This window comes from Clinocottus analis, unplaced genomic scaffold (assembly GCF_023055335.1).
Source record: "Clinocottus analis isolate CAN_PGR_092001 unplaced genomic scaffold, fCliAna1.0.p SCAF_15, whole genome shotgun sequence".
Lineage (NCBI taxonomy): Eukaryota > Metazoa > Chordata > Actinopteri > Perciformes > Cottidae > Clinocottus > Clinocottus analis.
This window is the reverse complement of record NW_027175876.1, coordinates 1,013,318-1,039,715: the sequence shown is the minus strand read 5'-3', so window position 1 is coordinate 1,039,715 and position 26,398 is coordinate 1,013,318. Positions and strand designations below refer to the sequence as shown.

General features: G+C 47.4%; 1 protein-coding gene across 1 annotated transcript in view; it reads left to right on the top strand.

Moving 5' to 3' along the window:
* The window catches only part of LOC137785930 (kelch-like protein 29), a 189,971-nt gene that overhangs the window by 127,058 nt on the left and 36,515 nt on the right, over positions 1-26,398 (top strand). Inside the window, exons 8-10 of the mRNA XM_068577501.1 lie at positions 1,622-1,732; positions 2,254-2,400; positions 14,485-14,683. Coding sequence (XP_068433602.1) covers positions 1,622-1,732; positions 2,254-2,400; positions 14,485-14,683 — 457 coding nt within the window. The remainder of the gene's footprint in view (positions 1-1,621; positions 1,733-2,253; positions 2,401-14,484; positions 14,684-26,398) is intronic.

Genomic DNA, 26,398 nt, shown 5'->3' with positions numbered 1-26,398 from the left:
CAGATTTTCAGCGGGTAACAAACCCACAAAGCTGCCAAATGTCAGGCTTTTGCGTTCCATTTAATAAATTGCTTTTGAGCATCGGCTGCACGAGGGAAGTGCGTGTTTGCTAAAAAAAAAAAAAAGGTCAGCGGCGAAAAGAAAGTAAAAGAGAAGCAGCGAGAACGTTATTGATTTGTTTTTCTCCATTTGGGAAGGAAAAAGGGAGGAGGAGGAGGAGGAGGAAGGGGGAACGGGGAAGCCATTTGTAGACTTCATTGCCAGCGAGACGTCAATCCATTCTTCCCTCGACAAGATTCATGGCATTTCAGCACATTAGAAAAAAAAAAGGGGGAGTTGGGGGGAGATAGCGGCGCAAGCGCGCGTCCTTGAGCGAAGAGAAATTGATACGGTGTCAGATATTATTGAAGTTTTGTAACAAATACACCGAGGGAGGAATAGCATCTCCACGACCTACTTATATAACACTTTGACTTCTATTCACACAACTTCAGACGCCAGCAAATAAATAAATAAAAGTCACTCGTTTTCATTGTTTTTGAAATCGCTCCGTTTTTTTTTCTCGCAAAAAAACGTGCTCCAAATATCCAAATATGTTATTAATACATTGGCTACGACGGGAATGAGGGTTTGTCCTCAAACTTTGATGAGCACAAAAGCACACCAAATAAATCACACTTCATCTGCTCAAACCACAGAAAATAAACCCGTTTTTAGGCCCCGAACCCGCACGTTTCTTCATCTCTTGGCGTTCGTTTAGTTGCGGTTCAGCAGATGTTCGGCCACCTTCTTTCACCGGCTGACATTTGTTTGAGACTTTGAGTCTTCAGCGATGAAGGCCTGGCTTCCCTCTTCTCACGGCTATTGTTTAAATCAGGCCTCTCTCTCTCTCTCTCTCTCTCTCTCTCTCTCTCTCCGACTCGCTCCGTCCACTCGGTTTGCCCGGCGCCGCCAACGCTCAAGATAAATGGGCACAAAACCAGAATTACAGATGCGTCACTTTTTAAAACGCTGCGCCCTCACAGGAGATCGCGCTCCTCCTCCTCCTCCTCCTCCTCCTCCTCCTCTTCCTCCTCCACTTCACACATCGTCGTGTGTGTGTAGTAGTGGACTCCGAGATCCGACTTCTCGGAGTGGTCCGGCTAATCCCAAACCCCCGGCTCGCTGCCATCCGGCGCCTCCTCCTCCTCCTCCTCCTGCTGCTCCGGCCGAGAGCGATCGATTCCCCTCGTTGTTTGTCCCCGGAGCCGTTTTGAGTTATTGCACTTGTTATCCTTTAGTCTCCTGCAGATACACACTCGGATAGGCTGCTGGGTCGTGTGCTACCTGCTTCCATCCCGTCTCTGCCTTCCACACATTTACGCTGATATGTCTGAATGATGGTTTCCTTTTATTTTTTGTGTGTTTTTTCTTCCTCGGTCTTAATCAAGCTGCCTTGTGTCTTCTGTTTGTTTCTTGTTTATGTTTCTCCGTCTGTCTCCCTCGCCTCCGCATCTCTCTCTCTCTCTCTCGCTCTCTCTCTCTCTCTCTCTCTCTCTCTCTCTCTCTCTCTCTCTCTCTCTCTCTCTCTCTCTCTCTCTCTCTCTCTCTCTCTGTCCGACCTCGCTCATCGACTCCAGAGAAACAGTTGACTGCGGCTAACTGTCTGGGAGTGCTGGCCATGGCTGAAGCTATGACTTGCACCGAGCTGCACAACATGGCCAAAGCCTTCGCGCTGCAGAACTTCCCGGAGGTGAGTCGAGCTTTTTTAAACATCTTCGCGCACGCCGGGGTCAGGCGGAATAAAGGCAAATAAAACTTCCAGCAAAACGGCCATAAAACCGAAGTGAAATCATCCCCGGCGATATAGTTAACACCTATAGCGATCGATGCATTAATAATGGACCGTTTCAGACCTATTTGTAGACTTTTACCACGAGAGGATAAAAGATAATTGCACAGTGGGAGATGTTCAATAACCCCCAAAGCACAATATGAAGCCAGAGAGATCTCGCAGCTCTCTCGTAGCCGCAGAGCCACACAGATGCACACAGGACAGAAGAGGGTTTTGAAAAATATGCCCCCGCCTTCATCTCCGACGCCAAAAGCGGAGTGTTTTTTCATCCGCCGTCAAAGCAGAAAAACACACAAATAGTCCTTGTAGTTAACCTTCGCATGCGGCGCCGGATGCAGCTCTCGAGGGCGTCGAAGGATGCGGGTAAAAACTAAAACTATTTAGTGTTTTTTGTTTTCGTGACTCTCTCTCTCTTCCAGGTGGCGGGACAGGAGGAGATCCTGAGCGTGTCCAAGGAGGACCTGGTGGCCTACCTGTCCAACGACAGCCTCAACACCAAAGCCGAGGAGCTGGTCTACGAGACGGTCATCAAGTGGATCAAACAAGACCCCGACTCCAGAGTGCAGGTCAGAAACAAACGAGCGCTTTGCCCCTCAAACCGGCGGGAGAAACCAGACGAGTGACTCCTGATCCCGGCGCTGCTTTCGCCCTCGTGGTCGCTCTGTTCTTAGTGACGCTGCCGCTTGTTTGTGAGACATTGTTCAAAGTCCTTCGTCCGGCACACGCCTGACAGGTGCGTGATGGATTTCCCCGGAGGTTGTTCATCATAATCCCCCAAAAAAGCGAGTGCAGGCCCCCCCCCCCCCCCTGCGGTGCAGTGGGGTCACATTTTAACAAATGTGGAATCGATGAACGTCAAGGTCGACGGCGTCATCCCCACGAGGTGACACGGACGCCGCCGCCGCCACCGGATTCATCCATCCATCCATCCGGCGGGTGAAAAAAACCCCGTGATTCACTCACAAAAAAACCCATGAATTTAGAGCTGGTGATTTTTAAGTATTTTATAGCTGTTTAAAAATTGAGGTGAGATTATCATCAGATAAATTACAGCGCTCCATCACCGGAGGAGAGTCGTTCATTCGGAGTAATGTCTCGGCACAAGAGGGGGGGGGGGGCGCCTCATATCAGTTAAACACCTCGCCAATCAATGCTACTTTATTGGCGTCCACTTTTATGAGGCACATACGTCAATATTTGATTTTTTTTGTGGATTAAACCGCGTTTATCTTGTGATATGTAGCACTTGAAATGGTGGAATCCATCATGTCTAGCAGGGTATTTCTTTTAAAGATTAACGCGCGCAGCACTGAGCAGAAGGACGAGCCGTTGAGAGCAGCTGGCGACGGTCGTCCGTACAGGCGCTCAGATCGAAATAAGAAAGAAAGAAATCCAGCGAAATTGGGATTTGCGGGCCGACCGATGGGGAGTTTGACTCTCAGTCTGCAACAAGGCCGACGCCCCGCGGGGTTTTCTTTTTTAGGAGAACATACGACATCCTGTCATCTGCATCGCAAAACCTCCAGCCGGCAATCTCACACTCTAACGGAGAGCTGCAGAGGTGACTTACTCACATGAAGAAGTAGAAGAAGAAGAAGAGGAAGAGGAGGAAGAAGAAATGGAACATTTTCTCCCGGTTGTCTGAACAACCCCGAGGACGCGACAGCCGGGTCACCGAAAGAGACGGAGTGGTGAGGAAGAGAGGGAGAAGCAGAGCGAGACGGGAGAGACGGAGCCGGGCGAGAGAAGTAATTTAGAAAAGAGAGAGAGAGAGATGGTGGGGAAACGAAAGAAAAGGACAGTTTGTGCCTCTGTGCACGGCCATGACAGCCAGAGCAGAGGAGATGTGATTGAGCTCTTGGTCGGGGCTCGAGTCTCTTGCCCATGTGTGACCGGAAAGAACAACCAGCGACTCTCGGGAGGAAGGGAAGAGAGAGAGAAGAGGCTGCTCCCATCATGCAATGGGAGAACGCTATGCACCCCTTCCTCCCCCCTTCTCCTGAGGGTGGAGTTTACACGCATGGTCCAGCAGCAGCTCATCATTCCCTCCCTCGCCTCCCCCGTCCGAGCCGAGTGGAAATCACTCCCCCCAGAAACCTGTGACACTTTTTAATGACATGTCAGGGCAGAATGTCACAGCGCTGCTGAAAACCCCGGGCGAGAGGGGGAGGAAGAGGAGGAGGAGGAGGGTGGCGGCGGCGGCGGCGGTGTCGAGCTTCAGGCCTGGAGCTAAGTTTGCCAGCGTCTGCATTCATCTGAGCCGGTGCGTATGTGTGTCCCTGTGCGTTGTGCGTGCGCTGTGGGTTGTAAGCTGCAGGCTATAGAGTGGAAAAGTGGCATATTGAAGGCGCCGGGGTAAATAATATGCAATTTTCCCTCTCCGCTACGCTGTCACAAACATCCGATCGCACCAGGAAACGAGCCCGGACATCGCTTTGAGACATTTTTGAGCATTTGAGCGTCGATAATGGTTTTTGCTGTGAGACACAGAGCCGCCGAATGAGAGAATAAAGAGAGCCGCGTCAGTTTGCTCCTGTTGAGGATCGTTGCAGGTGTGAGGCCCTGCAAGCACCTGCACACATTTATATTTATGTGTGTGTGTGTGTATGGAGGCCTCTTGAGGGTCACGTGGAGGTCGGGGAACGCGTCAGTGGACTTGTGTATGTGATCATTTCACACCAGCAACAGATGGAAAGGTTCACATCCCTATTCAAGAGTGAAGGTTTAAAAGCGTTTTTTTTAGGGATGCAGTCATGCAAATTTGGATAAAAGTCCTGCAAATTTGGATAAAAGTCCTGCAAATTTGGATAAAGTCATAAAAATTTGGATAAAAGTCATGAAAATTTGATTTGAAGTCATAGAAATTTGGATCAAAGTCATGGAAATTTGGTTTAAACTCATGAAAATGTGGTTAAAAGTCCAACATCTGGATGGCGCTCAGAGGGGAGCTGCTGCTCTTTGCCGTCAAAAGAGCAAAAGGTGGTTCAGCACCTGATCGGCCTTCTGGACGCATCACCTGTAGAGGCTCCCCGGTGCGTCTGGTTGGCTGGAGGCCTCCGAGTACACCTGAACCCGCTGGAGGGATGTTTTAATATCTCTTGCTGCCTCTGGGAGGAAGCCTCCACCTGCAAACCCAACACAGCCGTAGAGTTTACACATGGACGTTTCTGTTTATCAGCAGAGACCTGCATTCCCCCCAAAATGTCAAGCTGTCCCTCGAGCAATGAAGTCTATCATCAGCTGCTTTTTCTGTGTAGTATTGCACGTGCGACACGTTTAGGTTGGTCGAGATGTCGCTCTGCACTCACGGCCGTCCTTAAAACCCCAAAAACAAATCAATGAAACGGTTATTAATCGAACAAACGCACTCCTTCCTCCTCTGAACACTAATGACCACAACGTCTCCACGCTCAGCCACAGCCTCCATTAGCAGGAAGCATCCCGAGTCATGTTTTTACCTTTTTAAAGGTGCTAACGAGAAGAGACCCGTCCTTCCTTTTTTGTCCTTTTGTCTCCCCCCGACACCCCCGACACATGGCTCCAATTATAACGGGTCGCTCTCTTTGCCAAATCCCCTGAATAGGACCTCCATTAACGCCTCCCTTGAACATATTTCATAAAAAAAAGGATCCTATCTCGCCAGGTGACTCAACCTGACAAAAGAGGAACGATTAATTGGCTCTTTGGAAAGCGGCCAGCGGATGACGGTTAATGGCGTGGTTTCATTATTTATTTTCTTTTTTAAAAAAAAGGGGCTAGCTTTGCCATTAGCGGCCCCGCCGCTGACATTTTGTGGCTCTCGAGCCAAATTAATCTACTTATTACTTCATATCCATACACTCAAATGTATTCGTTATTATTTGTTGGATTTCTATGCGTTTTTTTTTTTTTTTTAGCCTCCCGCACTCAAGAAATAAATCCCAGAACAAATGATGCTATCACGATGTAGCCGGGAGTATAGAATGATCAAAGGATAGGAGAGCTTTGAGGCCGTGTGGGGAAGTTTAAACGTTCCCCTTCCATGTTTTTACCATTCATTTACCTTCAAAACTGCTCGCTGACCCTTTAGCCCACCAGCGTCGCTTTTAATTCTGTTTTAGTTTTTTTTTTTAAACGTAAACTTCTCATCGCCTCGCCCCGTTAAGAGAAGGTTAATTGAGTTTTTTTTTTTTTTTCGGGGGGATTGGAGGAGCCTCGCGTCCCAACAATCATCCTTGAAGAGGAAACAGGAAACTCTTTGACAAATGTCTGCTCTTAAGGCGACGCAGCCGGGCGATGGAGATTGATGCAGCGTGCAGTCATTGCTTTTTCCTCCTGCCTGCACACACACACACACACACACACACACACACGCATAAAGGGGGATTTGCACAATATTCACAGGATGTCACTGATCATATCCCTGTCCCTGACGTTCACACAAGACTGGAAATCACTTGTATAACGGCCCCGAGAACGACTCTCGGCGTATTTAGAGGATCCGATGCGAGCCGCTGAACCTCCGGACCGCCGTCTCCCATCGGTGGCCTTTTCTTTTTTTTGTCGTCCTCCCTCGAGCGCTTAGTCCTGATGTGTGCAGCCACTTGAAGCGCAGCCCGCTCAACCACGGCGGCCGCCGTGGAGAGTGTGTGTGTGTGTGTGTGTGTGTGTGTGTGTGTGTGTGTGTGTGTGTGTGTGTGTGTGTGTGAAAATGCATGCATGTGCCTTTTTTTCTGAAAAATATAAGCAGGCATACATACTGGCATCTATATAATTGTTTATTCTTTAAATCACACGATTGTCTCTTCTTCATTTGAGTCATTTGAGGTTTACTGTATGCTTTGAATCCTCATTGTTAGTTTAAATACTACATTTTATCACTTTTTACTGTTTACGCACACATTTCACACAATGTTTGATCATAGAAATTTGGTTAAAAGTCATGGAAATTTGGTTTGAAGTCTGGAAAAATGGTTAGAGGGCATGGAAATTTGGTTAAAAGACAAAGAAATTTGGTTAAAAGTCACAGAAATTTGGTTAAAAGTCACAGAAATTTGGTTTAAAGTCATTAAAATTGGGTTAAAGTCACCGAAATGTGGTTAAAAGTCATGGAAAGGACTTTTGGAGCTTTGAGTAGTGGCCCAGACGAGTCTAGGTCCTCGAGGTCGAGGCTGTAGACTCGTTTCCCTTAACAAACGCACAAAGGGGTCGCACGAGTGCAAACTAACATCACGCCATCGGTTCTAACAGGATGCAGTCGTCTGTTTTTTCCCCCCAAGATTCACGACATAATGAATCCTCGCCGCTCTGCTTCTCGAGGGATGATTCAGCTGAAACAAGCCCCAAAGTTTTATGTTAATACGCAGCGAGCAGTCATTCACACGGACACGTTTTGTATTAAATGAAGGGAAGAAAGCTTCTTTTTTCTTTCTCCCTTTCTTTCTTTTTTTTGTTGAATGAAGTCGAGCTGGAGGAAGAGAAAACGCCTCAGAGGAGAACACATTGCACCTGTCAGTAGCTGCTCAGGGCAGCAGTCAGCTGCTGTCGTCCGCTTCATCTCTCTCTCTCTCTCTTTTTCTCCCCCCATCCCTCCATCCATCCTCCCTGTTGATACACACACACACACACACACACAGTCACAAACAACACAACCGCACTCAGCAAAGTGTCTCTTGAAACCCAAATGTAGTGCCATTTGCGAGAACATATTTTACTCATCCATTATGCGTTAGAGGAAGAAGAAACACACACACACACTTGCGTGCGCACACACACGCATTTACACACACACATTTGCACACACACACACCTGCAAATGACTCTAAGGCTGTGGTCATTGCAGCTGAGTGGCTTTGTTAGCGCTGTGAGGCTAAACATGGGCACTCGCGCTGTTGAACACACACCGTGTGCGAGTCTGTCTGTGTGTGTGTGTGTGTGTGTGTGTGTGTTGTTGTTGTTTCTCTGCATTATTCTTCATGCATTCCTGCGTTTAAAGCATCCGGTCGTTCCGTTTTTCCCACTAAAGCAGACGCATGCTTCCTATCTGCTCGGAGCGAGGCAAATAGATACGACCGTTCATGTGTCATTTATTTGACAGCGCTGCGGCTCTAAATCATTCTACACACACACACACACACACACACACACGCACACGCAGGAGGTGTTAGTCCTCGCTGACAGTAGTGGAATGGGAAATGCTCAGTGGACATTTGTCATCTGTGTTAGCGCACGGCGGCTTCCCGGCGGCTTCTCCGCTGCCTCTTGACAGATCTGAGAGGCTCCCTGTTAGACACATTATCCCTGACTTTCACCAGGCTCAACCCATCCACATCCTCTGTCCACCTTCCCGTGTGTGTGTGTGTGTGTTGTGTGAAGAAGAACAAAGTGTGTTTCCTCTCTTTTCAGGCCGTTTGGCTGTGTGCAGCAGTCTGCTAGATGGAGACCATTAGAGAGGTGAAGTCACAAGGTGCATATCAGGAAACCATATGGACTCCTCATAAATGAGCCTTGCCCAAAGAAAGATGGAAGAGGGGGGAAAGTGTGTGTGTGTGTGTGTGTGTGTGTGTGTGTGGGAGGGGGTGGGCGGACAGGCTGAAAGTAGCGTCTCCATATGTCTGCGGACTCCTGTAGATGCTTTCCATATGTTTTCCACGTTCCATATGTTGAAAAACCACCAAACTCCCGACTAAGAAAGTGAGAAGAAGCACAAGATGTCTCACTTACCTGGTCGCCGTCGCTCACCTGCACACGTATAGACGAGTGCAATGCAACTCCTTCAGCAAAGAGGTCATCCGGCTTCTCTCGACGTGTTTACAGAGAAGAAAGCTATATAAGAAAAAGCCTCGCTTGTGTGCTCGCCAGATTTAACCATCGGAAGGTTGAAATGTCAGATCACTGGGTTTACCTGTTGGATTAGCTTCACTCTGTAAAGTACACAAACACATTTGATTTCCCGCACCAGACTCTTCAGCGTTCACCAGAAGGGCACGCTTTGGGCAACATTAATGAAAAAGATGAAGGATTTCAATCGCTAATGTGAAGGATGAAAAGGATTTTGACAGTTTTGGGGGTTTTCGTGGAGAAAGCGACGGGTCAGACAGGTGGAGGAGATGGAGGGAGGTTGTATTTTTTTTAACACAATATCTCCACAAAAAGGATCAGAGTTCAGGACTAACACGACGCAGGTGTTGTTCTCGAGCAGGATATGCCTTTCAGGATAAAAGCTTAACCCAAAATCATGAATTACTTATCATTTTCACACTTGCACTTTCTATGAAGGTGTGAGAAGGATGAGTCTTATAAATCCATGAACTTCATCCGTGGTATTGAGGCGCGGATGTTTGTTGTGTGTGTTTGTTCAGCAAAGTCTTGGAAAAAAATGTATATCTCCAAAAATAATAATATTTTGACGGTAACTATGAACATCCAGCATGATATGAGCCAGATTCCCCCAAAAATGCCTCCTGGAGCGTCACTAAGACACCTTTTTGGAAAGATTAGGACCTAAAGAATCAGAATCTGCAACAAAAATCACAATAAAACAAAGACTTGTCCTGTTAGGACGGAGTTTCAGTCAAAAAACTGTGTCGCTCAGTTCAAAAACGGAAAGATATTATGTATTTTATGCCAAAAGATTGTCTGAATGGGGCATGCTGGGACTTAAAATGGGAGCGGGAGGATTTTCCAAAAGGTTAAAAGAGGTGCCAAGCAAATACAGAATAAATCTCCAGCTCAATGCAGCTTCCATGAACTTAATTTGATTTTTAGATCTGCATAAAACAAGAGAAGACCACCTCATATCTGCACGGCTGAGCCAGTCAAATATATAAAGTTTGCAGTGTGCAAAATTAGAAAAGCAATAAATTAAAATGTAGCTCATGTTTTGTTGAACATGCACCAACAAAACTGTGTTCTTTGTTTTTTTTTTCCAAACACTTTATTTCGGATGGTAAACCAGAACGTCGGGTAAACGGTTGCTGCTCGGGTTCTTTCAGCGGTTGGCACCAAGCACAACTTTTTCTTTTTTTTCGCGGGGTCGGACACTTTGGATTTGAATTTTAGCAGCAAGCGTTCTCCTCTCCCTCATTTCCATGCCGATGTATGCGTGTGTGGGAGTCGGGAATGGAGAGAGAGGAAGAGAAAGAGAGAGAGAGAGGGGGGGGGGGATGGTGAAAAAGAGGTGGGAGAGATGGAGAGTTACTTTTTTTTTCTCCCACCCAGAAATAAAAGACTTAAAGTAGAGAAAAACATCCATGCATTGCACTCCACCGATACCACACACACACACACACACACACACTCACCCGGGGGGGATATTCCAATCCGTTTACAGTCCAATTGAATCCCCGGTTGTTTATTTAATCAGAGGTCGGCCCCGGTGACTCCTCCATTGTTTTCATCTCATCAACGAGATTACAGTCAAATCAATATTTCGGACTGATTGCACCAAGCAGATTAATAACTATGACTGCCAAAGCAGCGTGTGATTACAACACGGGACAATCGCGAGTATCCATCTGCCTCCTTCTATATATATATATTTTTTTTTTTTTTTTTCGGGAGGATTTTTAATGCGGCGGCGGTCCTTTACCAGTTTTGCAGGGAGCAGATGCCGTCTCTTTGAGGGAGTTTTACTGCTGTTTTTAAAGATGTTTGGTGTGTGTGTGTGTGTGTGTGTGTGTGTGTGTGTTAATGAGGGGTTTACCGTGTGCCATGAACATTCTCGTCACGGGAACATGCGAGCTCAAGCGCCGGCTTAGCCCGTCCATCGTGCGTTGACCTCTCGACCCCGACGACCTTGCGCTTTTTCGAAGTCATCGGCTCTGTGAATTCTGCAAGCGGTTCGCTTCTGATCTCCCGGACGACCGATTTTCTGTACTTGCTTATTGCTTTTCAAGGTTGGTGAGATCTTTCCCAGCATGCATTGCAGGAAAAAAAGCTCCCTGGGACAGGTCATGACCGTGTTTTCCTAGTTATACCAGGCAGCGACCTCTGGGGTCTGAGAAGTGAAGCCAATGCGGAAGTGCCATTAAGCGACTCCTCTGGTTGTATAGAAGTCTATTCTTCATGTGTTGAAGCTGCATTCTCTCTCCTGACCACCAGGGGGCGACTCCTCTGGTTGTATAGAAGTCTATATAAGTGACTCTACTTCTCTCTTGATGTATTCCCTCAGTAAACATTGTAAACATGAGTTTATGTCTCAATCTCTAGTCTCAAGTCTTCTACAATACAGGTACGCTTTAGGGCGGGGCAACCTTGTGATTGACAGGTTGCATCTTGCAACTTTAACACGGTTCCACAGTTTCGTTTACGAGTTTATTTGGGACATTTTGGTTGCCTAAAAATGTCTTTTTCAGCCTTCGGTTGCACTCCCTTCTTTCACTTTCACTCTGGTTCCAAAAAAACAAGATGGCGACGTCCAAAATGCCGAAACTCGAGGCTTCAAAACCGACGGGCGACGTCCACGACGTCCTGTGAGATACAACCACATCCGAACCGTAGAGGAGAACGATGAAACCTACGCAACATACAAACTCCCGGACGCCAGAAGGGAAAAAAAATAAAAAGTGAAACTCCAGCCCGTCCACCTGCTTTTCCAAGCAGGAACAAGATGTCCACATGCAACCCCCTGGACATTTCATCACGTGTTTCTGCAGCGCTGAGGGCACCACCTGGCTGGAACTGCCCCACATACAGCTTTTAATTTAGCTCTGAGGGTCGGAGCGGTCAGCTTCGGACCTATTTCAGACGACCTGTGCAGATGCTCACGCCAAAAGGGACTCTTTTTTTTTGGAAAATACGACGAAGATGCCGCTCCAGTTCCTCCTCAGACTGTAGGAATTAACCGGAGATTCATCTCAAGAGGACTTACCATCAAATACGTGTCCCTTAAAAACGCGTCCTTGCCAATTACTGGCACCTAATGACACGATGTCACGACGCCAAAGTAGGTGTGATTGTGGCAGACCTGGAGAAAAGCAGCTTTTAATAGAAAAAAAAAGCAGTAAGCCCGAAGCTTAAGTCTCCTCCGTTTGAGTGTGACATGACTCAGTAACTACTGGGGCAAATCTCCCACTATGGGGGCCACTTTAATTGGAATTAGTATATCTTCTCCTGAGCCGGTGATTCTCCTCCTCGAGAATATCTCAGGGTGCTAAGTAGCTCGCGTCGGCTGCACCGTCTGAAGCGACGGCGCTGGGAGCCAGAGCCGGTGTTTACGTGGGTATGAGCTGTTTGTTTGATAAACTGTTGGGTAAGCTGTGTACGTTGGAAGGAGGGAGGAAGAAGAAAAAAGACGTTCCCATCTGCAGGGACGCCGTTTTTGCTCCGAGCGAGACGAAATGTCATCAGCAGATTTCCCTAAATGCCCGCCGCATCCTCTCGTTTCGTCCTCGCTTCTTTTTTTCCCGCGGCCTTCGCTTGTCTACTCCATCCCCTCCCCCTCGCCTCCGTCCTTCTCACGCCATTCCCGCTTTGTTTTCCGCTCTCCGCTGTCGTATTTCCTCCGTTTTTTCTCGGTCCGACGTCGGCGGAGAACAAATGGGACACATGCCAGAGTAGAGAAAAAAGAAAAAAGGGCCTCAGGTGGGAGGAGGGGACCGAATGTCAGCTTATTATTTGCTCTCCGCTGAATAATGTTTCTCCGAGTCTGTTTTGTCGCTCTCTTCTTGCACATCGCTTTGAGCCCGTGAGAGGTCAACGGGGTCGAGCTCCCGGGCCCGGCTCGCTGTCGCTCCGTCCACGCTTGTTTACAGCTTTTACTGTCGGCGTGGACGAGACTCCCATGGGAGTACACACACACACACACACACACACACACACACAGGCTTATATATACACACACACACATTCAGCAACCAGAGCTATAGACGAGGTTGCCATGGCAACAGTCCGTCCTACCTCTCGCTGCCGAACACCTATAAGCAAACGTTGAGTGTGTATGCACACCGAGCCGTGGAGCAAACTTACACACACTCGTAGTTCAGGATTTTCATCGTTTCGTGTTTTTTTTTCCCATGCTTTATGTGTTAAAGCTGCATTCTCTCTCCTGACCACCAGGGGGGCGACTCCTCTGGTTGTATAGAAGTCTATGCTTCATGTGTTAAAGCTGCATTCTCTCTCCTGACCACCAGGGGGGCGACTCCTCTGGTTGTATAGAAGTCTATGCTTCATGTGTTAAAGCTGCATTCTCTCTCCTGACCACCAGGGGGGGGCGACTCCTCTGGTTGTATAGAAGTCTATGCTTCATGTGTTAAAGCTGCATTCTCTCTCCTGACCACCAGGGGGGGGACGACTCCTCTGGTTGTATAGAAGTCTATGCTTCATGTGTTAAAGCTGCATTCTCTCTCCTGACCACCAGGGGTGGCGACTCCTCTGGTTGTATAGAAGTCTATGCTTCATGTGTTAAAGCTGCATTCTCTCTCCTGGCCACCAGGGGGGCGACTCCTCTGGTTGTATAGAAGTCTATATAAATGACTCTACTTCTCTCGATGTATTCCTTCAGTAAACATTGTAAACCTCTCCAAAAATCCTGGTCATGCTGCTCGAATTCTTGCCTCAAAAGACACCTCAGAGCGAAAGGTGCCAATTATAAGCCGAAAAAAAAATCTAGTCCGTATTATTTATTTTTGTTTGATCCCAAAGACCTGATTGACGGCGGCGTTCTTTGGAGTCGTCTCCCGGTCCTGAATGGGTTGTGATTAACCGGGCGTCAATTCTCGTGGCGGCGGCGGCGTGTAAAACGTCTCATTTGGAAGCCGGTGGGGAAAAAAATCTGAAGCGGAAGTTGAAAGCGGCGAAGACGCCCCCCCCCCTCCTCCCGCTGCCTCGTTCCAGCGGCGCGAACTGAAAAAATGTGGAGTCGGTGAGCGAAACTTAATGAAAAACGTTGCAAACATTTTTTTTATTCAGTGGCTTCTTGTTTAATGATGAATCCGCTTAAATTGACTGAATTCAGAGTCTCTGGAGTTGTATTTTTCGCACCCGTCGTGGCGCTTGCATAAAAGAAAACAGTTTAAGATTCCTCGTCTTTTCATCTTCCGCCTCGCCATTGTGCACCGCACAAGTAAAGAAATAGTCGACTGAGCTGAAGCTTCGGGGGCCTGACTGGCTGTAACCGATCCGATGGCCTTCAAAGTCTTCCTCCTCCAACGGCACGGCGCTTTGCGCTTCCTCTCTTCGCCCCGTGGGCGGAGCTTCAGGTCCTCAAACGTCACCGTATGAGGCTAAAAATGCATCACGTCACATATGAGTGTCTTCTGTACACGTGTGGCATAGTGATGACGCCGCTCGCTGGCGTATTCATGCGGGTTTGTGTAAACAAACTTTTCAGAAAGCGATCTTGTGTGTACGACATTATTTTTTTGAAACGATATGGCAGAAATATTTGTTTCTGTAAATACCCGGCTATGTGTAAATGTGGCCTAAGACGAACACGTTCTAATGAGGTGTTGAGATAATCCTACTGTTCTTTGTGAAAGATGTGAGAGAATGTGTTTACTGACGGGGATCCACCGCGTGTTAAGAGATATTTGTTTTATGTTTCACATGGAACTGGTTTGATCTCCCCGGCAAGTCGCACGCGCTCGCAATTAATTTAAATGTCCGCAAACAAAGTTGTGTTTTGTACGCTTTAAGTTTTGCATCTAATCCTTCTCCTTCCGTCCTCTCAGACTCTGTCGGACCTGCTGGCGGCGGTGCGCCTGCCCTTCATCCACCCGTCCTACCTGCTGAACGTGGTGGACAACGAGGAGCTGATCAAGTCGTCGGAGGCGTGCCGCGACCTGGTCAACGAGGCCAAGCGCTACCACATGCTGCCGCACGCGCGGCAGGAGATGCAGACGCCCCGGACGCGGCCGCGGCTCTCCGCCGGTAAGCGCTAGCTCGTACGCGTAGAAGCTCGTGAAGAATGTGTGTGAAGGATGCCTAGAAAAGCGCTACACAAGTACAGGTCTGTTTACCTGAGAATAAGGTGACCCCGACGTGATCTGCCACCCACAAGTGCAATTGACCCCGAACACATCACCAGGATCTATTCATCCCCACAAACTCAACACACACACACACACACTCTTCATATATTCCTGCCACTGGGTGTCACAGAGGTCAGGTAACCCATGAGGGGCTTGTAGCTGCATTGTATTGATTTTTACGCCACAACTGGAAAGCAATGATTTAGAGCCCCGTAATGTTTTTTCCACGCAACTATTTCAAATACTTAAAAAAGTACACACCGGGCCAACCAGACATATTTCCAAATGTCAGCACATGTTTTTTTCTTTCCATAATCGTACAAAACAAGTGACAACCTGAGCCAGACCGTATTCAGGCAGGCATGAAAAGGTTGGAACCGTACCGGAGCCTGAACCCCGAGGCTCTTTTACAGCAAAGCCAGCGCGTAAACAACTCCTTTACAAGTTTGTTTTACCACCAGCTGGGCAGAGACATGTCCGTCGTCCATTTCAAAGCCACCGGCTGACCATTCACTCTCCGACCGCCGACGTGCAGGCCATTGAAGACCGTGTTTGTTTACATCGTTAAATTCAAAGAATCATTCATTGAAATTGGGAAGGCGCCTGCAAATTGCTTTTGGCCGTATGATTTTTCCCTCCGGCCGGCCAGGACCCCACTCTTTCCCCCTGTAAAGAGCTGCCTAATTATACTGTCTGCACGGCATTATGAGCCTCGCACCAGCACACCTTACCATTCCACACAAGTTATTTTCTGCTCCGTAGAATAAAGATAATTGCCTAACAAATGGGGCTTTATGGAGAGGCAGGTTCACGAGCCAACGCCGTTGTCCAGCCGGTGTGTTTATTTGCCGGTAAACAAACATCGAGGGGACTTGCATTGGGTTTATATATTTTTGTTGCATGTGTAATTACCTGTAATGTGGCCGCACAGGGAGGGCGGGGGGGGGGGGGGCAGCAATCATTTGCCTCTCGAGAAAAGACATTTGTGGCATTACATGCGCTCAGCACCGTCCCATTACTCATCCCTCGATCCAGCGGTTTCTCCTTGTTCTCAGCAGTTTCTCCAAGCGTTTTCTGTCAAGGACCATTGTATAGTGTTTGGTATGTGCATATCTTATGCATCCTGCAGCCCCATTATGCAGGCTTGAAGTGTGCATTGATTCACAGCAGCTCCTGGCTCTGTACAACAGAATTATATAAATGCCGCCGGGATGAATACATTCATGATGCATTACGCCCCATTGACTCAGTGGATGAGGAATACATGTATGTTTTGAACTCCTTTTCTTAGAGCTGCAGGTCTTATCGTGACCGACTGTCTCGACAGAGATGTTTATCTGTGCGTGAAACCCGTTGGTTCTGATGATTGCCGGACGGAGAAGTACATGAACGCGTATCCACGTCCTGATTTTCAATGCCCGAGTGTGTCTGCGTCCTGATTGTCTGTCTGTGTGTGTGTGTGTGTGTGTGTGTGTGTGTGTGTGTGTGTGTGCGTGAGTGTGTTGCTCAGCCATCTGCTGCACTGGACAGGGTGGGCTCTGCACAGCGAGGGGGGCGGGGGGGGCGTGGTCACCGGGTTAGCGGAGGGGGCGGCGAGGAAGACGAAGGAGCGACCGGAAGGAAGAGTTCGAGGTTGGCGTTGGCGCGCAGAGGACGAGGAAGAGGAAGATGAAGAGATGTTTGAGGGGGCGGAGGGGTGCAGGAGGAGAGGGCGGGATGTGGTCGGAGGGGGGAGGAGCCAGGGGGGGATCAGGAATGAAATTTGAAGGGCAGACATTTGATTGAGTTTATTCCTTGAGCGTGTGTCTACTTGTGTAAGCAGTAAGTGTGTGTGTGTGTGTGTGTGTGTGTGTGTGTGTGTGTGTGTGTGTGTGTGTGTGTGTGTGTGTGTATTTTTAATGCGAGCGAGCAGATGGGGCACCACCTGAGCTCGGTTGATAAGTCTGTCAGGCGGAAAAAGAAAGGAAAACTGCCATCCGTGAAGCACTTCTTGCTGAGCACAGTCAATCTGTGAACTTGTGAGTCGCGTGCATATGTGTGTGTGTGTGCGTTCATACAGTGTGTGTGTCTGCATACACACACACGCCTGAGCGCCTCACACATTCAGCCTTTTTACTGGTGATAAATGTGAGTTGAATTGCATTTTTTTTTCTTTTTTCTAGGCCTTGAATTTTTATTTACTCTTGTGAGACAGATTTTTAATTAACATCCTTTTCACAGCGAGACTTAAACGTCTGAATCTGATGATAGAGGTTATGTTCACCGTGCAGGTGTCCCCCCCCCCCTCGCCCCCAACCCGAGCGTCCATTCGTAAAGGCCGAGCCCGCACTGCAATGCAGAGGCCGATATTTAAATACAGCAATACATTTTAACAAAGCTGTCGCGTTTATATCAAGATGACAATCGTTTCACGTCTTGGGGAAACGAAACGATTTGATTGGTGAGTCTGAGGGTTGCTGGGAGGCAGATTGTGTTATATATATATATATATATATATATATATATATATATATATATATATATATATATATATATATATATATATATATATATATATAAATAAAGAAGTGGACGTTGTTACCATGGCATCCCCCGTTGGTTTTGTGGACAACAGTTTTGAATCCTGGAGTTCAGGTTCAGTTATCAGCATCTCGGTTTTTGGTCGTCGACAACCAGAAGCGACACGCGAGGCCAGCTGATTAAACCCAACGCTGAATATAACTTTTATTTTTAAAGGCAACCAAAGAAAAAACACACTGGGAAAGTTGTAAGATATATTTAACTCATTGAAGTCTGTTCCAGAAAGCAGATGAGACAAAAGTGAATCAGAAGTTAGTTGTGCTCAAGCTGTGTGGGACACTTAAAAATGAACATTTAGTGAAAGTGAAAGTGAATGCTACTACTATATATCTATAGGCAGTAACACAAATAAGTCACAAAGCCTCAACTTTGAGTTTAAAGTCCTAACGCACTTTTCCCCAAATGTAATGCCGTTGGCACCTTTATAGTTTTTTTTGTGTTGACCTCCGCATGTATTTTGTGAAGACTTGACCTAATTCTTTTCCTCTGCGATCTGATCGGTTCTAACAAAGTGGATCTGGGGGAATTAGCTGACGGCTCGCTGGGGAATAAACTGGATTACCGCGAGTAGATTGGGAAAATTAATTGATCCGTGGCACACTTTTTTTTTTTTTTTTTTAAATCTTTGGGCTTAAGGAGGGAGAAGGGGAAGGGAAGGAAGGTATCGAGTGTTTTCAAGTGAGCCGACGTCACGAGTTCATTGTCTTAAAGGGGCTCTGCAGGGTCTCCACCCGTCTCCCTCATTGTTAATACAGAAATATTGATCAGACAAAACTATATCATGGTGCTAAAAGACGTTGATACCGAGCTCGTACATCATGCCACGGGGAAGGAAGCCCATTAATAGGAATATTAATGGTCTATGAAGACGCAGCCGGCAATGCGCTCGTAAGATGGAAGAGCGTGAACTTTTTTAAATTCAACAGAAAGGCCGACATCGTAATGAGCGCTTGCTCCATTAGCTTGTAAGCTCCGAAAAAAAAAAAGTTCCTCGTGGAGTCGGAGCAGCCAGATGGTTTCCCACACACGCTTTTAATTTTCTTGTTTTCCCAGGTTTTTTCTCCCTCTTCTTCTTTATATAGAGTCCCGCTGTGCTGCATTGTCGTAATTTATTTCTTTACTTAATAGCCCAGTTTTTATTGGCGTGTTGATTTCTTTCAGTCATTCTCGCCCCGTTTCCCCCCCAGAAAAATATACAAGTATAACGCCGCTGCAAAGTTTGGACCAAGTTCTTTTCAATCGCTCCAAAGAAAGAGTCGTAAACCGCGAATAACCGCCGTGACATAAAGTTTATTTTCGTAACAGGACACGGTGCCTCCGTCGGCTCGCTCGGCACCTCGCTTGTAATCTGGAGCGTTTTCACTCGGCGGATGCTCTGCCCGTTAACTTTATTAGAAGCTAATTAAGCAGCCAAAAAAGATATGCGGCATAGAAATAGACTCTCTGGGAATTTCAAATATAAACTTCACTTCAAACTCCAAAGAGGAGCTCAGGTTTTTTTCTCTGTTTGAGAACAGATGGCGTTATTGTATCTTTTCCTTTCAGTTTTAACATACCGTGTGCTCTAACTTTAGGGATGCTTATTTTTAAGTCATTCTCGCTATACACCGCAGCTGTGAACTTTTCCAGAGAGGCTGGGGAGAAGAGGAGGAGGAGGAGGAGGAGGAGGAGGAAGCTGCTGTCTTCCTCTTTTGGACAGAAAGACTAAAGGGAAGTGAAATCTTGGAGTGACTCGTAAAGGATCCGCGGCGTTTAGCGTACTGTATGTGTATCCATTAGCGGCTAATTGGTTAATTAGAGGGTGGATGTGCATCTGATTAGCTGTCATTAGACTTTCCGGGGGGATCACGGGGGATTAGACAGACGCTGGATGTGAGAGTTTACTCGCAAACCTTTTTTTTTCTGTGTGTGTGTGTCTCTTGCACTCTTGATACACTCGATCTACACATCCGTGCATCAAGAAACGAGGAAAAGTTCCCTCTTGTGTTTGTACAGTACGTGCATGACAAAACCCTCCCTCTCTCTCTCCACATGTGTCGCTGTGCTGGAGGGAGGAGGAGGAGGAGGAGGGAGGAGAGCGCCGGGGCAAACTGTTAACTCAACCCAGCCAAGTGGAATAGCACTCAGACAAATGAGCTGTAATGACTAGGAGACGCAGGGGTCCAGCTCAGCTCACACTGTTCCTCTGTCTCACACACACACACACACACACACACACTTACACATTGTTATATCTTCGCGCTGTAGGAAGGAATCCTCACCAAAAAAAATCTCAGCTTGTCTTTCTTTACGTCCACTTGATCCTCATCCAGCAGACGCATCCACACATCTAACGTGGGGAAAAGTCAACGATAATAACGCACAACTAAGAGTGTAGGCTCGCTCACTCCAGTGTGTTTTTGCCCACGTGATCCTTTCACTCCTTTCACTCGATTACTCCGTTTTAAAGACATGAGATCACAGCCTGGGCGCGTTGGAAATGTTGGTGGTTAAACGTTATTGGGCGTTTTAACATTCCCGCAGACGAATAAATATTTTAAAAAAAGAACCGCTCTGTGCCGGTTTGTGGCTGGATTTCATTGGACCGGCCCGGCACGATGGCTTGGCTCGCGCCCACATTTCATGGAGACAATGGAAAGCAGCGGCTTGTTGTTGCACGAGGCCCCGTAGGCGTGACATTCATCTCCTCATTCACACCTCACGCCTTCGCCGGCGGACTCCTCGGAGAGCGCGAGCACGTCCGTAGCGCCGCCGCGAAGAAAGGAGGAATGAGATTCACACCTTTTTGCAAAGAAGGGAGCATAAAATATCATCAGATGTCTTCCCTCTGTCGTCTGCCACCTACTGCTTCTGGGCTCCGGCCTCCATTAGCGCTCCGTCTCGCTGATCGCCTTAACTTCTCTCAAATGTTCCTCCGCGGTAAAAAAACGATGCTAACCGCTAAGCAAGGCGGGCGTGCGGCAGGGAAGCTGTCAGCGGTTTTTGGAAAGACAATTATGTCAGTGCCGTGTTGATTATTGTCCTGCTCTGTGTAATTATTCAGCCTGGTTTGTCGTTTTACAGCCGACGCAGCGTGAGATTACTCTGTTTCACCTCTTAAACTAGTGGTGGAGGGGGAGGAGAAGGAAAAAAGAAGAAGCAGGATGCAGGAGAATGTGCCAGAAACGTCTTAATCGCTTCATGTGAAGGGTGCCCTTCAGCGGGATCGTCGATTTTGTTTTATTTCTGGAGTCTGAAGATGGTATTTGAGGGGAGGCGAGGGAGGGAGAGAGCGGGGCGAGCGAGAGGGAAAGTTGAACGTTGCAACTCGCAGGAGAATTGGGAGTGTGAGTTTTTGATATTCCGCCGTCTTATCGGCGAAATCTCCAAGCAAACGCGTCTGTCTGGGCTCATAAATGTAACACGGGGAGGCAGTAAATCCAGATTTGATAAACCCGCCTGGATGTCTGCAGGGGCAGGCAGACAAAATTAAGGTTTCGTCCACTTGACCTTTTTTTGCCGGCTGGCGACGGCACTGTCAGGCTGAGCCGCCGAGGAGGGAAAGGGCGAGGGAGAGTAGGGGAGGGGGAGGAGGAGGTTGACAGGTGAGCGATGGCCTCGCAGGCTGCGAAACTCGTCTTCACTGCTTCCCACAGCGCTCAGACCCGACGCTCTGCAGCGTTTACAGGAGCGCGGATCAGCCTCGGCGTCGCTCACGCCACATCTGGCGCTCCGGCTCGCCCTGCGAGTACAACCTGCTGGAAAAAAAAGGGCTGCGAGCCGGCGAGGAAGGCCTCATCCAATATTCAACACGCCCGGCTCGACCCGCGGCTGGAGCTGTATCATGTGCTGATGGTGCAGATTATTTTGGTTTGTTTGGACTTGCGGCTGCATCCATTAAATCACAATGTGTGCGTTTTTTTAAAAAAAACACACACACCAAAAATACTGCGAAAGTTTAACGGGTCGTCTGTTCAATTTACAGGAAAAACATTTTCTCCCATTGTGGCGTCTAACCGCTCCACAGATTGTGGTTTTTCGACATATCCGCCTGTTTTTTTTGGTCCTGCTTTGTGTCGCCTGCCCGATACGATACGTGGAAGGGGAAATGAAATTTTTTTTTTCCGTGCTCGCAGCATTGACGCATTACATTTAAAAAATTCAGCAGAAACGTCTCTCTCCAGCGACAGTGTCCCAGTTACTCTGGAAACTCCACAGAATAAAACCCTCAACAGTTTCTCTGGTAGAAAGTAGTTCCACCTACATAATAAACCCGCGTGTGTGTGTGTGTGTGTGTGTGTGTGTGTGTGTGTGTGTGTGTGTGTGTGTGTGTGTGTGTGTGTGTGTGTGTGTGTGTGTGTGTGTGTGTGTGTGTGTGTGTGGATCATCCCGAGCATCGGGGACTTTGCATCCGGAGAGACTTGACGCAGTTTATGTAATTTACGTAATTACAACGCCGCGAGCCGCTAATCCACTCGCAGCTCGTCGTGAGCTCGAGGGTGTGTGCAAAATGTGGAGCAAACACAAATAATCTGCAGGCTAAACGCCACGTTATTTAAGTGTGTTGACCCTTTAAGACATTGGAGGCCTTTAAAAAAAATACTCATATAGTTGCCGTCATCTGTAAGTATACCAGCCAGATTTTTTTTGTTTTGGCTCAACAGAAAGAAGTAGAAAAATACAAACATCCACATCGCACATCTCTGGACCCTGACATTATTTGGGGAGCCTTTGGCCCGCTGATCCTCACCGTGGCAAATTAACACCCAGGGAGAGAAATCCTAGGATTAGGAAGAAGAGGAAGAGGACGAGGAGGAGAGGGGTAGAAGAGAGAGAGAGAGAGATTAGAGAGAAGCGACTGAGATAAGAGGAAATGGTTATGGACCAGCAGCGAGATATGAATGTCTCTGAGCCCTGAGAGACACCCCGCCAGTGTCACTGCGCCTGCGATACCCAGTGAGGGAAAGTCTGCACCAGTTTCCCTCAGTCGTACAGCATATGAATATATTCACACACACATATATATTTATACATGTGGCACATTCATTAACACAGACATTGACGCCTTTTTTTCTCGCTCTCACGAGGACGAGACCAGATGTTTGGTTTCCTCGTCACCTGTGTTTTCATGTGATTTATGTATCAAATGCAACCCACTTTCCCTCCGTGGTAATATTTATAATAATCAAGTTGAACACTGAGAAACAGAACTCAAACTCGCATCTTATCCGTGACGTACTCCTTTCAAAAAGTACGCTAAATACCTCAGATTTCTAAAATAAGGAAGTCGAAAAAGAGCCTTTTAGAGATCTCAGCCACATATTTCCTCTTTAACTTAACGACCACTGAACAAATGTGTGACCTTTTGTTTGCAGTGGAGCTCACCTGCGTGTTGGCTGTTGAGTCCAGGTGATGAACGGGTAGTTATTTACGGGTTAAAGCCGGTTGAAAGTGCCGTTAACCTTTATATAAACGAGGCTTCTGGGAGTCTGCTTGTTCAGTTTTTGTACAAAACCAAACGCCAGACGAAGCGATCCCAGAGCAAATGAAACCGATCGCGACGGAAAGCGGTTACACGATGCTTCGGATCCGCCTCCAGGTCTATTTTCTGTACATATCACTGTCACGGTATGTTGCAGGTGGTCAAAATGGCTTCATCGTGAAACCACTTTACCTTTCCCGGGCTTCTCTTCCACGCAGTCGAGTTCATTTTTGACCTTGAAGATTAAGCCATGTGACGGAAAGCAGCAGCCCACCACCCTCAAAAAAAACCTGTTATTAAATGGACCTTGAGGTGAGATTTTTTTCGTTGACTTTTCTCTCAGATGAGGAATGAACTCTCGGGTCCAGTGTATTTTTATTTTTTTTGTCGCTTGATGGCAAGGACGTGTAAATGCCTGGAGGACGATCCTTGTACGTGCACACGACACGCATTGAGGCTGAAGGCACCTGAGCCGCGCGGCGGTAACTACACGGCGTCGGCGTGGCCGTCCGTCTCTGAAGCCAGAGGGACGGCCATGTTGGGTTGAGGTTGCAAAAAGCACGGCCGGTTAAAGGAAAGCTCACGGAGAGCTGATTGAGAGGTAAAAGGTGCAGTGAGGGAAGATGAAACGGAGAGTATATATTGGGGAGAGGGAGCCCCCGTGGTTTCAAGCGAGAGAACGACTTGAAGAGCGAGAAAGGGAGATGGGGATGGAGCCAAGACTCCCGTAGGTTGGGGAAAGCGAGAGAGATGGAGATGGAGGTGTTAGCCCCGGGGTGAAAAAGAAAAGAAGAGAGGATGAATAGTGAAAGCAGGGTCACAGCATGGGGCAGAGAGCAAGGAGACACATAACAAGGTGAGATAAGAGCCAGAGTGGCAGCGGGGAAGAGGAAGCGACAGAATCTTTCCGTTCTGTCTCCATCTTTTCATCAACCGCTCTCCTCCTGGTGTGTGTGTGTGTGTGTGTGTGTGTGTGTGTGTGTGTGTGTGTGTGTTCTAGCATGAGGTAAAGCATGGGCGGCGTGCTCCTGTCACAGATAGGTTTCATTTGGTTGAAGTCGAGTTGGGTGGAAGCAAGACGCAGATACTGCCGTGGGGGGTGTGTTTTTTTTTTGTGTGCGTGTGCATCGTGCTCTGCGGGTGGGCATCAAATTCAATTTGAGATTCAGCGCTCACACGATTCTGTCCGCTCCTCATACATATTTTTATTTTTTTTGAATTTTCAAAGCACAATTCACAGCCTCGCGATGACGCAAAACCTCCTCCTGAGAGATGTACCACTGGGCTCAGTCCAGGTGCGCCCATTGTCGTCTTTTGTTCACGCTCAATGCACGCTGCCTCCTGATGTGTTTGCTGATGTTGTAATGGAGCATTCGGGGCTTCTCTTAAAGCCGCAGTAGTCAATATGTTTGTTCTATCGACGGTTAAAAATGTCATGTACGTGCTGCAGCAGGCGGCGTTTTCAGTTAAACCTCATTCACCGTCACGCTCGGCAGCGAGGGGGACGATTTTATTTCATTCTGAGCTTCGAGCGAGAGAATATATTTCAGTATGTTTTAGTCACGCGCGCTGTGTATAAGAAGTGGGCGTCGTCACTGTGACGTCTCCCATTTGGTTTGTGGACGTTTCGAAGCCTCGAATTTGGCGTGTTGATCGTCGCCGTCTTGGCTTTTTGCAACCAGAAGTGACACAGGAGTTCTCAAACTCAAACAGACAACTCCCTGGCCAACGCTGTCAGTCACCTTGTAGCCCCGCCCCTAAAGCGTCCCCTGCTTTATGGTCTGTTTTTACTCTAAATGGACTATAAATTACTAAATGAACATCAGGCTCTATTGAAGAAGACTTGAAACTACAGATTGAGACCATAAACTCATGTTTACAATGTTTACTGAGGGAATACATCAAGAGAGAAGTAGAGTCACTTATATAGACTTCTATACAACCAGAGGAGTCGCCCCGTGGTGACTACTCTGAATGCTTTTAGTTTAAGCATTTCTGCATTGGCTTCGCTTTCCACAACCGGAGGTTACAGCCTGATTTCAGTGTTAAATGTCCACACAAAGGATTAGAGAAAGCATTTAATTGAGTGCTTCTATCACAGAACAACAGCAGCAGCTTAGAGTTGCAAACAAGGCGCTTCCTGAATAGCTGCATAGAGTTTATGCATTCGTCTTTTATATGTTTTCTTCTAAGCAGGGTGTTGTTCAAAACTTGTGATCAGATGTTGTTTGTTTTTCCTCGGGTTTAAAATAAACCAGAAATATAACAAAAGGTCAGTAACAATCAGGAGAAGCAGACATTTTCCCTCCCAAACTGCCACGGGTATAAACTCTGGAAGGGGGAAGAAAGAAAAGAAAAAAAAAACAAGAGCTGTCAAGACTTGGTTATCCCTTCATCCCCAACCGCTACGCCTTTATCCCTCGATCTTCCATCCCTTCATCCCTCCACCCAACTCCCATCAAACCTCCGGCTGACTGACAGCCGTCCCTGCGAGGCTTCCTTTTTTTTTTTTTTTTCGAGGGAGGAGAAGAAGAAAAAACTCACACCCACGCAACCATCTGATCCGAAAAGGCGTGACTCCCCGTCAGCGGCGCCGCTCTCTCTGTTTTCGTTGCGTTCTGACAGGCCGGTTGTTGGGTTGCGTTAGCTTGCGAGTGCGTTCGGGGAAGAGAGGGGGGCTTCAGGGGTCAGAGCTCCGGCGGCAGCCTTCGACGCACAGATGTGGACTCTCCCTGACGTGTCCGGCCGAGCGGAAACGCTCTGCTCGGCACACACATACCCCGCACACATGCGATAGGTAATCGCGGGAAAAAAAAAACCTGCATGTGCACAGACGTACCATTCGGCTGGGCGTTGAAGCGGCATGTAGAACTGCTTAAGCTGGCCTAATTGGACACAGTGGGGGGTTCAGGAAGGAGACATATGTAGAAAAACAACAAAAGAAATTACTGCTATTCTGTCGATTGTTTTGTTTTTTTCCAAAAGTGAAAGAAATCCAACACAATACAGCTGCATAGGGAACTTTAGTATTAAATGTATCTGGAACTTTAGTATTAAATGTATCTGGAACTTTAGTATTACGTGTATCTGGAACTTTAGTATTACGTGTATCTGGAACTTTAGTATTACGTGTATCTGGAACTTTAGTATTACGTGTATCGGAAAGTTTAGTATTACGTGTATTGGGAACTTTAGTATTAAGTGTATCTGGAACTTTAGTATTAAGTGTATCTGGAACTTTAGTATTAAGTGTATCTGGAACTTTAGTATTACGTGTATCGGGAACTTTAGTGTTACGTGTATCGGGAACTTTAGTATTACGTGTATCGGGAACTTTAGTGTTACGTGTATCGGGAACTTTAGTGTTACGTGTATCGGGAACTTTAGTGTTACGTGTATCGGGAACTTTAGTGTTACGTGTATCGGGAACTTTAGTGCTACGTGTATCGGGAACTTTAGTGTTACGTGTATCGGGAACTTTAGTGTTACGTGTATCGGGAACTTTAGTATTACGTGTATCGGGAACTTTAGTATTACGTGTATCTGTATCTTCCACCGTGTTTGAATAGAATG